The sequence below is a fragment of a genome, unplaced genomic scaffold (genome assembly GCF_019419815.1).
Source record: "Pyrus x bretschneideri cultivar Hongxiangsu unplaced genomic scaffold, Pyrus_bretschneideri_v1 Contig54, whole genome shotgun sequence".
Classification (NCBI taxonomy): Eukaryota; Viridiplantae; Streptophyta; class Magnoliopsida; order Rosales; family Rosaceae; genus Pyrus; species Pyrus x bretschneideri.
In genome coordinates, this window is record NW_025999792.1 from 2,515,724 (window position 1) to 2,528,653 (window position 12,930).

At 34.7% G+C, this 12,930-nt stretch overlaps 2 protein-coding genes across 2 annotated transcripts; one reads left to right on the top strand and one right to left on the bottom strand.

The window, feature by feature from the left end:
• The first annotated feature begins 512 nt into the window (after positions 1-512).
• LOC103942226 (probable methyltransferase PMT14) lies at positions 513-11,595 on the top strand. Its single transcript, XM_048570713.1, is given in 9 exon segments — positions 513-772; positions 1,770-2,450; positions 2,829-2,919; positions 2,922-3,038; positions 3,466-3,671; positions 3,673-3,749; positions 4,335-4,718; positions 4,959-5,036; positions 11,067-11,595. Coding segments are annotated over 8 exon segments (1,845 nt in total). The 5' UTR covers positions 513-772; positions 1,770-1,796; the 3' UTR covers positions 11,305-11,595.
• LOC125470907 lies at positions 5,924-7,413 on the bottom strand. Its single transcript, XM_048570714.1, has 5 exons — positions 7,258-7,413; positions 7,111-7,150; positions 6,966-7,019; positions 6,829-6,885; positions 5,924-6,743 (listed from the first exon to the last, which is right to left on the bottom strand). The coding sequence occupies exons 1-5, from the start codon at positions 7,335-7,337 to the stop codon at positions 6,672-6,674; spliced, it is 303 nt and encodes a 100-aa protein (XP_048426671.1). The 5' UTR covers positions 7,338-7,413; the 3' UTR covers positions 5,924-6,671.
• Positions 11,596-12,930: the final 1,335 nt, after the last annotated feature.

The following is a 12,930-nucleotide window of genomic DNA, read 5'->3' on the forward strand; positions in this document are numbered from 1 at the left end:
ATCACGATAGTTAGCCACAATTTAAATTATTAAAATTATAAAAAATATTAAAAACTAATTAAAAAATAAAAATTATATATTTTTTTCTATAAATATCTAACCATGTTTTTCCGGTTTACCCTACATTTCAATATTTTCAATACTTTCAACTAATCTTTAATTATTATCTAGAAATAAAAATATAAGTTATTTTTTTATTATTTTATAAAATAAAAAATACTAATATTTAATACGAATTATTTAGCTTTTTAGTTTAAGAGCGGAAATGCACAGTTACTATTCACTACATACTGAAAATTAGATCTATCTTTATCAGTTGTCCTTTTTTTATTTTTATTTTTATTTTTATAAAGGGGAAAAGATTAATTAACAGCGCGTGCTCTGAGAGTAGTGAATTACTCCTCTGTGTCGGCGGATAACTCAACAGGTAATTCCATTTCCACCAGGAGTTGAAGACCAAAGTCATCAAATTTGGGTGTTCAAAAAAAAAAAAAAACAAAAAAAGTCATCAAATTTGTACTCGTATAGAATGCCACTGATTTGCCACCACCTCTCCTCTTCTTCCTCTTCTTCCTAATTATATATAATCTCCTCCAAAATTCTCTCCCACTCTCTCTCTCTCTCTCTCTAGCTTCGGCAGATTCTCTCACTACTCACTAGCATTCACTACCACTGTGGGGGATGCAGAGCGAGAGAGAAGTTCAAATACAATAAACCCATTTGAGAACTCATCTCTCTGCAGCTCTCACACAGCTTTCTCACCAATTTTCAGGTAACCAATTTGATCTGTGCTTGCACTTGCTTTTTCTGGGGGTCTCTGGAAAAACAGTGTATCTGTTTTTGGCTTAAAAGTTTTCAGATTTAAATTTCGTTGTTTGTTCTTCTTGCATTCATATCCAAAGTTGTTGTCTTTTTTGAGTAAGATCCAAAGTTTTCTTTTAGGTGAAAAGGATTCAAAATTTAAAGATCCAAAAGGTGAGCTCCATTTGAGGCAATAGGTTTAATGATGATGATAGAATTTGTTTACTGATGGGAATTTAATCCTATGACATACTTTGAAACAGCAATGCCCTTAAGTTTAAATTAACTGGTGGCAAATGTATGGGTTTGATCCCACTTATTCGTTACTCCATTTAATCATATTGTGATTGCAAAATGCAAACTCACACTCTTTTCAGCAAATCTAGTTACTGCTGATTTCTGCAAGTCCTTAACTAGTTAACCATAACAATGTATGCATAGTTGCCCTTAGAAACGTACCGTATTTGGGAATCCATCGTCTTTCTCGTGTCTCAAACTTTGTACAGTGGTGCCATCTGGATTTTTTATACTATCATCCAGGATGTTTTATGTTAATTAACTACTTCTTGGTTCGTATGTGAAGATACACACACACACACACACACACACACATCTATGTATACACTTGGAATTTGTATTTTCAAGATTGGCTAAATGTAGAATGAGCAACAAGTTATCGTTGTGTAGGCCATTTATACCAAAAGCCTTTCGAATTGAAAGTCTGATGCATATTGACTACAACTTTAGCTAGAGAAAATTAACGGTACTTACTTCGGAACAAATAGTCGAGTTATTTTTATTAAAATTTTAATATGCATGCGTATTAGATTCTTCGATAAATAGCTACCTACTTAATACTGTTCATGAATTTGCCCTTCATTACATTTTGGTAGTGCTTGGCTTCAACTTGTCAACCATTGATCATTTACTTCAAATACCTGCCTCCCAATTTTCTATTAATTGTGCAGGTTTGAGGGAGTTATTGCAAGAATATCATGGGCCCCAAGCATAATTCTTCAGGAAACAGAACAAGAAGCACATTATCTATATTTGTTGTGATTTCTCTTTGTTGTTTCTTCTACCTTCTTGGAGCATGGCAAAAGAGCGGTTTTGGAAAAGGAGATAAGATAGCATTTCAAGTTACCAAGCAGAAAGATTGCAATGTCTTTGCTGAGTTGAACTCTGATTTGAACTTTGAAACTCATCACAATGTTGTGGAGATAGTTGAACCTTCTGAACCTAAAGCCAAAGATTTCAAACCTTGTGATGTGAAATATGCTGATTATACCCCTTGTCAAGAACAAGACGGAGCAATGAAATTCCCTAGGGAAAATATGATATACAGGGAAAGACATTGTCCACCAGAAGAGGAACAATTGCGTTGTCTTATTCCAGCATGGGAAGGGTATATGACTCCATTCCCCTGGCCTAAAGGCCGTGACTATGTCCACTATGCCAATGTACCTTATAAAAGCCTCACAGTTGAGAAAGCTGTACAGAACTGGGTGCAATTTCAGGGAAATGTTTTCAAATTTCCAGGTGGAGGAACAATGTTCCCCCAGGGCGCAGATGCATATATTGATGAACTTGCATCAGTTAGTCCGATTGCAGATGGCTCTGTCAGGACAGCATTGGATACCGGTTGTGGAGTATGTTTGTTTTCTAAACTATTTTTGTGCTTTTATTATTGCATATGCATGTCTACATTAATTTTTCCACTCTGCGATTCTATCAATTGGATTCAGTTTGAGCTTTTTACCTTCCTTCAGTCAATCCAAGACTGACGAGAGCATTAGCTTTTCATCCTCCAGAGAATATTGAAGAACCTTTCACTTCCGACCAACCTGTCATTTAAAAAAGCACTATGCATATACTGACTGCAAATGCACATTCAATCAGTGCCTATATACTTGTGACTAGATGATTTATGTGCATGAGCAGTGATCTATAATAGTGTACATGTTCACAGAGAGTCAGTTTTTTCGTTTGGTTGTGGTTCTGTACTAATGAGGCCAAGCATAACCCAGGTTGCAAGTTGGGGTGCATACTTATTGAAGAGAAATGTATTAGCCATGTCCTTTGCACCGCGGGACAATCATGAAGCCCAAGTGCAGTTTGCATGGAGCGAGGAGTACCTGCTGTTATTGGTGTGCTTGGATCGATTCGTCTTCCATACCCAGCTAGGGCCTTTGATATGGCCCAGTGCTCTCGGTGTTTAATTCCATGGACTGCAAATGGTAAGATCTTGGAGTAACCAACATTAAGCTTGAGCAATCATATTTCATATCTTTTTGTATTATATACTGATAAAATATAGTTGAAATTACAAACTCAAAAGAAGATGTAAAAAGTTGGAAAACATATCTAAATTGCTTAGCATTTATACTTGATTTCTATTTGTATAAGCAATTACTGATTTGCAAAGTTAACCATTTTCCTGAAACTCTTACATGTCTGGCAGTTAATTTAGTTACCAACCCTGCTAAATTTCCCCTTCCCAATTCTCTTGTTTGATGAATTCCCCCCAGTTGACTTCTATATAAAAGAGGGATTCTCATTGGAGCTCCATATTCTACTTTGTTTTCCATGTTTTAACATGCAAAAATAGTTTATTTACTGAATATGGTGAAATTTTATGATTCAAATATGAATGCCTTCGTGTAGATGGAATGTACCTAAAAGAAGTTGATTGGGTCCTTAGACCTGGTGGATACTGGATATTGTCTGGACCTCCAATTAATTGGAAGACCTACTACAAAACATGGAAGCGGTCTAAGGAGGACGTGCAGGCAGAGCAAAAACAGATTGAAGCACTAGCTGAAAGTCTTTGCTGGGAGAAAAAGTATGAGAAAGGAGATATGGCTATCTGGAAAAAAAAAAGTTAATACAAAATCCTGCAGGAGAAAGTCTGTCGATGTATGCCAGACAGAGGATACTGATGATGTCTGGTGTGTCTCCAGGCACTATGGTTGCTCGTGATTTAACTTTGGTATTTCATAACCCATTTTTTTAACCTTGTTTAGTTGTTTTAAATCTTCCCTATTCATGTATATACATAATCTATAGTCATCGATAAGTCAACCTCCCACTAAATTTGAGGTTTGGTCGATCTTCCTGAAGTGGTACAGAATCAGTTAGGGGAAAGAGCCCCATGCCTTTGCAGCAGATGACAGGATAGCGCAAGAAAAACATTTTTGAAAATCTCAAGTTGTATGATATTGGGTAACTTTTGTCCAGCAATTTGGTTTACTTATTTAGGAAAATGCTAAATATAACACAAGTTTTACAAGCAGAAGTAGTTGAATTGGCATGCTGCATATCCCACATTCCCAAATCCTATGTACGGGTGCTCTGCTGCTACACATGTTTGCATTGTTTGGTCTGCTTGTTCAGTATTAGACTGTTAGCCAAAATTCATTGATATAAGCGGAATGATTGTATAACTTAACATTCCATTTGTTAAAGTGAACATTTTTCTCTTTTTTACTTTGTTACAGCTATCCTAATTGTTACTTTTATGTGGTCTGTTCCAGGTACAAGAAAATGGACACATGTGTAACCCCTTCTCCTGAGGTAACCAACGCAAATGAAGTAGCAGTAGGGGAGTTGAAGTTTCCTGCAAGGCTTTATGCAGTCCCTCCTCGAATAGCTAACGGTTTAGTTGTGGGGTTTACAACTGAATCTTACCAAGAGGACAATAAACTTTGGAAAAAGCATGTAAATGTTTACAAAAGAATCAACAGATTGATTGGCACTACAAGATATTGGAATGTGATGGATATGAATGCAGGCCTTGGAGGATTTGCAGCAGCCCTTGAATCACGAAAATTGTGGGTTATGAATGTTGTGCCTACAATTGCTAAGAATACTTTAGGTGTTATTTATGAGAGAGGTCTAATCGGCATATATCATGACTGGTATGTCCTCTCTCTCTCTCTCTCTCTCACACAAACACACACACACAAACACAAACACAAGCACATCAGTGTTTACCGAAGTGTATGAGTGTCCTTCAGGACTCATTAACCTTTATGCTTTTCCTATGAAGACTTTCAGTTTTTCCTCGATTATAATTTACAGTGCTGAGATCTAGGTAGCATATACATATTTTCTAGTTACTAGTCCATGTCATGACCAAAAAAAGAAACTTGTTTCAGGTGTGAAGGCTTTTCTACGTACCCAAGGTCATATGACCTTATTCATACTAGCGGTGTTTTCAGCTTGTACAAGAACGAGTAAGCCTCATCATCTTCTTCCTGTGTATCTGTGTGCCTATATCATACATAGTGTTCACACCATTAGATTATTTTATGAGATAGCAATTAAATCATGAGATGCAATTTCTTGTTGTTAAGATTTCTAAAACCTTCATATTTTAGACCTCATTTGTACAAATGTGTATAGTTTGGTGAACATCAAGATGGAACAATCTTTGATTCACTAAATCCAAGAACTCTTTAAGTAATTTTCTGTAGGACTGTTTGAACAATGGTGGATTTTTAGTGATAAAAGTGAAAATATACCAAGTTAAGCAATTACGGGCTTCCTTAATGACAGAAAGTTTTTTCATGCATAAATCTAATCTAATATTAATAACAAAAGTAATGTAGTTTACCAATTTTCTCTAACTTACAGTAATACAGTCACTCTTTTCTGTTTTATTCTAAATTGAGATAATTGGTCTTGAACTTCAGTCCCTGAATTGAAAATCCGTAAGTATTAGTCCTTGGAACTGGTCTCATAGTGGTTCAATGGTGCTTTTCCGGTAACTCCTCCTTACGAACTTCTGTCCCTTATTTTCCATTTACAACCTTTTATCTATATATATATATATATATATATATATATATATACACACACACTAGCCTCTCTGCACGCACTAACGTGCGTGTGAGAGGCATTTTTGCATCACGGGCGCATCGCGCCCCTAAATGTGTGTTGTGTTAGTTATGTGTGTTGTGTTAGTTTTGTTCCATTGTGGTTGTCAATGTATATGCTTTAGAAAGTATGATACCAAGTTTGGAGGTGAGGGATTGTACACTAACCAATCCACCTTTTTTTTTTTTTTTTTTTGTTTTTGCTTGCTAATTATTATGGTGTCTTTTTTAACCATTTCACTCTCATATAAAAAATAAAAAAATATGCTTAATTATTTAATGTTGTATAGAAAATATGAAATGATCAATATATTTTGTAACATGATGATTAGTGGCTGTATTAAAAGGGTGCACAACAACATTTTTTTTATTATGGTGGACAAAAAGGTATTATGGGCAATATTTGGCGTCATTCGAGCAGGTTGGCAGATCATTTGTTCAATGGTTGTGTGAATGGGATAGTTGATGCGGTTAGAGGAGTGAGTACATAATTATGGGTGTGCCATTTTGGGTTGGGACTGAGATGTTCAACATTAGAGCATGAGCCAGGCTACGTAGTTCCAATTGCTTGAGTTGAAGAAAGGTTGATGAGATAATGGTGTTACCGTACAATCATCCCATCATTCCAAAGTGATAATGGTGTTATCGCATGCCATATTGTCATATTGCCACATTTGTTGAATAATTTAGGAGCATATATTCCATTCAATTTGCACATATGTGAGTAATCTCTCATACATTTTTTACTATTTTTTCTTTAAAACAACAACGAAGATAAAATGGGAAAACATATACTATTTATAAATAAAAAAATATGAAAATATGACATGTAATTTGATTTCTAAATACATATTGACAACCCTTAATGTCCTTAAATCAAAATGTTTCAGATTCATAAGTTTTCAATCAAAGTTAGAGGCTAGGTAGGGATGAACTCCTAATATATGAAGCAAAGCAAAATATGGACAACATGTACATATGTGAACATAGCGCCTACGTGTGAAACCAAAGCCATGCTTGCCACCCACTTGCTTGCACTTGATGCTTTAGATTTTCATGGTTAATCTGCAAGCAATGATGATAAAATAAGAAGTCTAACTATAATGCACAATCCCAACTATAAAGATTGTAAGCAACTTAACCTAAATACCTTTAAGTTTGACAATTTTCTCATGGCAATACTTTTACTCCAGTTACTTGTAGAATACTGAAAGATAAATATATTTGTCAAGTTTGAGGTAACAAATTGTAACCATATTTACAAAATTAAATAATAAGAAATATTACCTTAATCTTGTACTTCAACCTTTGTATTTTGAGACGGGTGTGATGCTTGTAAAACTGACAAAAAATGCAATTTTATTTATATTTGAAAATTGAATGCAATTTGAATTTATAGTATATTTTTGTATGAAAATAAGGGAAGACTTACCGTATTTAGAAAAGTTGTTTGGCCACTGTTAATCTTTTTTCTGCACCCATAAATTGTTTTATTTTATTTTATAATTTGAGATAATTAATTTGTAGAATGATATAGAGAATGCCAGTAAAAATAAATAGGTAAGAAATGGTGTTGTACCTAATTTGTTGGACTTTATTCCAAATACGTATGATCTGAGGAGTTGTTGAAGGTTTTAATTCTTCCACAGCCTTTTTCATGCACCACCTATATATTGAAGGTATATATAATGTTAGATTTCTTGTAACAAATTTGTATATAATTTAGGATACATACTGCTCATGCTTTTTCTTTTTCCAGTCTTTGAGAATCAGTTGGCTTAGATCAGTAGTTTTTACTCCGACAGATATCTCCCAACCAGGTGTAAAAATAGAGACACGTCTGTTTGAGATATTATCAATAGGTTCCTTCTTCATTTTTTGTGGGTATTCTTGTAAATATCCTAAGAATGAAAACAAATAATTTTTAAAATTACCATAGCACACGTATAGCACATTAAGATAATCAAAAGTGAAACTCATAATATGACCGAAATTTTAAAAAACACACAATGAAGATTTCAAGGGAAGAAGTTAAAGGAACCCATATGAAGCTAAACCTGGATATTCATACAATTACATATTATGCTTACATGAAAATGTGTAAAATGAGTACAATCATGCAGGAAAAAAAGTGAAAAAAAGAACACCTAGATTAATTTCCTTTTTACGCCTGGGGAGAGGGAGTGGGAGAAGAATGGCAAAGCAAAAAAATGAAAAAATTGAAATAAAGAAGAATGATGACTCGGGTGTTGCTTAATACCCGTTTTATCCTACGTTGGAGTGTGAGAGTCTGTAAAACCAAGCAACAACTGTTGATAGCAGTTTTTTTGTAAAACCAAGCAACACTTTTCCAATACAGTTTTTTTGTTCGGTTATGGTTTTTTTTACCAATTTGTCCTAGCTTTTTGAACTTTTAAAGGTTTGATTGTGAAGATAACAAAGGGATTTTATAGGCATTTCTGAATGCTTCACCAAACTGGCCTTCTCCCTTTATATATATAGATATATATATATATATATATATCTATATCTATATATATAACTGCTATCAACAGTTGTTGCTTGGTTTTACAGACTCTCACACTCCAACATAGGATAAAACGGGTATTAAGCAACACCCGAGTCATCATTCTTCTTTATTTCAATTTTTTCATTTTTTTGCTTTGCCATTCTTCTCCCACTCCCTCTCCCCAGGCGTAAAAAGGAAATTAATCTAGGTGTTCTTTTTTTCACTTTTTTTCCTGCATGGTTGTACTCATTTTACACATTTTCATGTAAGCATAATATGTAATTGTATGAATATTCAAGTTTAGCTTCATATGGGTTCCTTTAACTTCTTCCTTTGAAATCTTCATTGTGTGTTTTTTAAAATTTCGGTCAGATTATGAGTTTCACTTTTGATTATCTTAATGTGCTATACGTGTGCTATGGTAATTTTAAAAATTATTTGTTTTCATTCTTAGGATATTTACAAGAATACCCACAAAAAATGAAGAAGGAACCTATTGATAATATCTCAAACAGACGTGTCTCTATTTTTACACCTGGTTGGGAGATATCTGTCGGAGTAAAAACTACTGATCTAAGCCAACTGATTCTCAAAGAGTGGAGAAAGAAGAAGCATGAGCAGTATGTATCCTAAATTATATACAAATTTGTTACAAGAAATCTAACATTATATATACCTTCAATATATAGGTGGCGCATGAAAAAGGCTGTGGAAGAATTAAAACCTTCAACAACTCCTCAGATCATACGTATTTGGAATAAAGTCCAACAAATTAGGTACAACACCATTTCTTACCTATTTATTTTTACTGGCATTCTCTATATCATTCTACAAATTCATTATCTCAAATTATAAAATAAAATAAAACAATTTATGGGTGCAGAAAAAAGATTAACAGTGGCCAAACAACTTTTCTAAATACGGTAAGTCTTCTCTTATTTTCATACAAAAATATACTATAAATTCAAATTGCATTCAATTTTCAAATATAAATAAAATTGCATTTTTTGTCAGTTTTACAAGCATCACACCCGTCTCAAAGTACCAAGGTTGAAGTACAAGATTAAGGTAATATTTCTTATTATTTAATTTTGTAAATATGGTTACAATTTGTTACCTCAAACTTGACAAATATATTTATCTTTCAGTATTCTACAAATAACTGGAGTAAAAGTATTGCCATGAGAAAATTGTCAAACTTAAAGGTATTTAGGTTAAGTTGCTTACAATCTTTATAGTTGGGATTGTGCATTATAGTTAGACTTCTTATTTTATCATCATTGCTTGCAGATTAACCATGAAAATCTAAAGCATCAAGTGCAAGCAAGTGGGTGGCAAGCATGGCTTTGGTTTCACACGTAGGCGCTATGTTCACATATGTACATGTTGTCCATATTTTGCTTTGCTTCATATATTAGGAGTTCATCCCTACCTAGCCTCTAACTTTGATTGAAAACTTATGAATCTGAAACATTTTGATTTAAGGACATTAAGGGTTGTCAATATGTATTTAGAAATCAAATTACATATCATATTTTCATATTTTTTTATTTATAAATAGTATATGTTTTCCCATTTTATCTTCGTTGTTGTTTTAAAGAAAAAATAGTAAAAAATGTATGAGAGATTACTCACATATGTGCAAATTGGGTGGAATATATGCTCCTAAATTATTCAACAAATGTGGCAATATGACAATATGGCATGCGATAACACCATTATCACTTTGGAATGATGGGATGATTGTACGGTAACACCATTATGTCATCAACCTTTCTTCAACTCAATCAATTGGAACTACATTATCTCATCAACCTTTCTTCAACTCAAGCAATTGGAACTACGTAGCCTGGCTCATGCTCTAATGTTGAACATCTCAGTCCCAACCCAAAATGGCACACCCATAATTATGTACTCACTCCTCTAACCGCATCAACTATCCCATTCACACAACCATTGAACAAATGATCTGCCAACCTGCTCGAATGACGCCAAATATTGCCCATAATACCTTTTTGTCCACCATAATAAAAAAAATGTTGTTGTGCACCCTTTTAATACAGCCACTAATCATCATGTTACAAAATATATTGATCATTTCATATTTTCTATACAACATTAAATAATTAAGCATATTTTTTTATTTTTTATATGAGAGTGAAATGGTTAAAAAAGACACCATAATAATTAGCAAGCAAAAAAAAAAAAAAAAAAAAAAAGAAAAGGTGGATTGGTTAGTGTACAATTCCTCACCTCCAAACTTGGTATCATACTTTCTAAAGCATATACATTGACAACCACAATGGAACAAAACTAACACAATACACATTTAGGGGCGCGTAGCGCCTGTGATGCAAAAATGCCTCTCGCACGCACGCTTGCGTGCAGAGAGGCTAGTATATATATAAAGTGAGAAGGTAAAAAAGGGGAAACATTCAAAATGGCAAAAAATGCCCCTCCCTAATTAAGAATTTCAAAACAAAACAATTTAATAAATAAGGGTAAAATAGTAAACTACATCATTTTGAAGATTACAAACAAAGCACCCACTACTTGGGTGGTTACTTGATAAAATTAATACTAATATTTGACAAGAAAAAAATACTAATACATAAACATAATAAATAAAAAGCCAATTAGCACACGCTTAGGCGTGTGCTAAGGGGCTAGTTTTGGATAGAAATTTGAACATTTTTACCCAGGAGGACCAATACTCACGGATTTTTAGTTATGGTGAAAGCTCCAATCGAGCCAATGTTCCAATTCTCTTGTAATTTAACAGCTAATTTTGGATAGGGTTCCATTTAAGGTTCCACATTGTTTCATGAAGCATTTAACAATCACTTGTGTGCTGATCATTTATCAAATGGATTAAGCAGGTGCAAACTGGAAGACATCCTTTTGGAGATGGATCGCATTTTGCGGCCAGAAGGGACAGTCATCTTCAGGGATGAAGTTGATGTCCTTAACAAGGTTAGGAAGATTGTCGGGGGCATAAGATGGGATGCCAAAATTATGGATCATGAGGATGGGCCCCTCGTTCCCGAGAAGATATTGGTCGTCGTTAAACAGTACTGGGTTGCCGGCAGTGGAAACAGCACATCCAGTGATGAGTAAAACGGGTGATCATTTGGTTGTGAATAGACAGAATATAGCACAAGGAATGGTAAAAATGCTCTTAGTTGGGGGGGAGTGGCGTGGGGAGGCTGAAGAGTTGTGAACCACCTTTACGGATGAGTGGTGGTGATGGTAATGACCGATAAACAGCCTTTATTTTTCCTTTCTACTTCGCTTCATTTCACGGGGAAATAAGATTTACGGGGATGTTGAATTGTTAATTTAAGAATGTCATTGAATTTGGAGAGGACAATGGAACAGAATTAATTCATAAAGATTAAAGTTGATGCATTTGAAGGCCCGGCAAAGTCGAGCTTTCTTGGTCATAAAAACTAGAACGCAACCTAACTCAGTCCGAGTTCGACCGGAAATCACCTCACCTCTCTTTGGGCAGAAGTTTATGTAACACAAAGTATTCTACTAAGGGAGACAATAGAGCCTTAAAAGTTTCTCTTAAACTTTGAAAACATATACCTTCAAAGTTTCTCTTTAAATTGGTGTGTCCTACAACTCAATACTACGGTCTGGTGCTATTTTTCTGTGCTTGGAAGTGAGAGGTCTTAGATTTGAATCTCGTGAATGGCGAATTCGATATTAAATTAGGTTGTTCATTGTGTAACTTAGCCGAATTCCCTTCTCTCTCTAGTGTAAAAATATATTGATGTACAAAAAAAAAGAAAAAAAAAAAAAAGAAGAAATTGGCGTGATTCCAGACTGGAGCTTGGAGGCCAAGGAAAACTTGTTACTTATCTACAAGGAACAACTACAATCAATCATGAAGATGATGTAGGGAAACTTGTTACTTATCTACAAGGAACAACTACAATCAGTCATGAAGATAATGTAGCTTTGACTAAACAAAGATGAACAAAGTTGAGGTCTTAAGGAATAGGGCCTTTATAAGTACTTTTATTTTAGTATTTTTTTTTTGAAATGTCATATAATTTATACGCCGTTTTTATTTATTTATTTATTTATTTTTAATTTGGGTTTCCCAAGGTGTCTCCAGGCAAAGCCTAGGACTAATCCTTCGAGGTACCGTCGGGCGCATATGCGGGGACCTCTCCCAAGAAAGTTTTCTACATCCACAAGGGCTTGAAACCGAGACCACTTGCTTCTGCATCCACTCTGACCAACCTTCATTGGTACCATTTTTTATTTTTCATCTACACTAGAATTTTAAGCAAATTGTCAATGTGGTAAACAAATTTTGCTGGCACTAGAAGGGACGCCACGTGTACTAAAGCAGAGTCAAGTTACTCCTAAAATTTCACCAACCCTTAACTTTTGCAAGGGTTAAGAATTAATGGAGGAGGGGACGTCTCCCCATAAATTACGTCTAGTAGAGGTGCAAGGTCAACGTGTTCTCCATGTCACATGTGATCGACTCACATAAAATGATGTGTCGGGCCACACCCACTCAACAGAGTAGTTGGGCTCAATTGGCCATGCAAGGCCCAAAAAGGATCTTGTGAGCCCAGTTGGACTCACAAATGAGATTAGACCTAGAAAGGCTATATAAGGTAAGATCCAGTAGAATTTTCAAGGGATAGTCATCCCTATAATCATGACGTAGACATAGCTCACAATCACTGATGCTGTTAAGAACTATCCCTAAATGAAACT

Excerpts from the sequence above, each read along its gene's own strand:
- LOC125470907 (XM_048570714.1), bottom strand. The coding sequence starts at position 7,337 with ATGAAAAAGGCTGTGGAAGAATTAAAACCTTCAACAACTCCTCAGATC. Across the intron at positions 7,151-7,257 it reads AATAAAGTCCAACAAATTAG|AAAAAAGATTAACAGTGGCC; the intron begins GTACAACACCAT and ends TTATGGGTGCAG. Across the intron at positions 6,744-6,828 it reads GAAAATTGTCAAACTTAAAG|ATTAACCATGAAAATCTAAA; the intron begins GTATTTAGGTTA and ends CATTGCTTGCAG.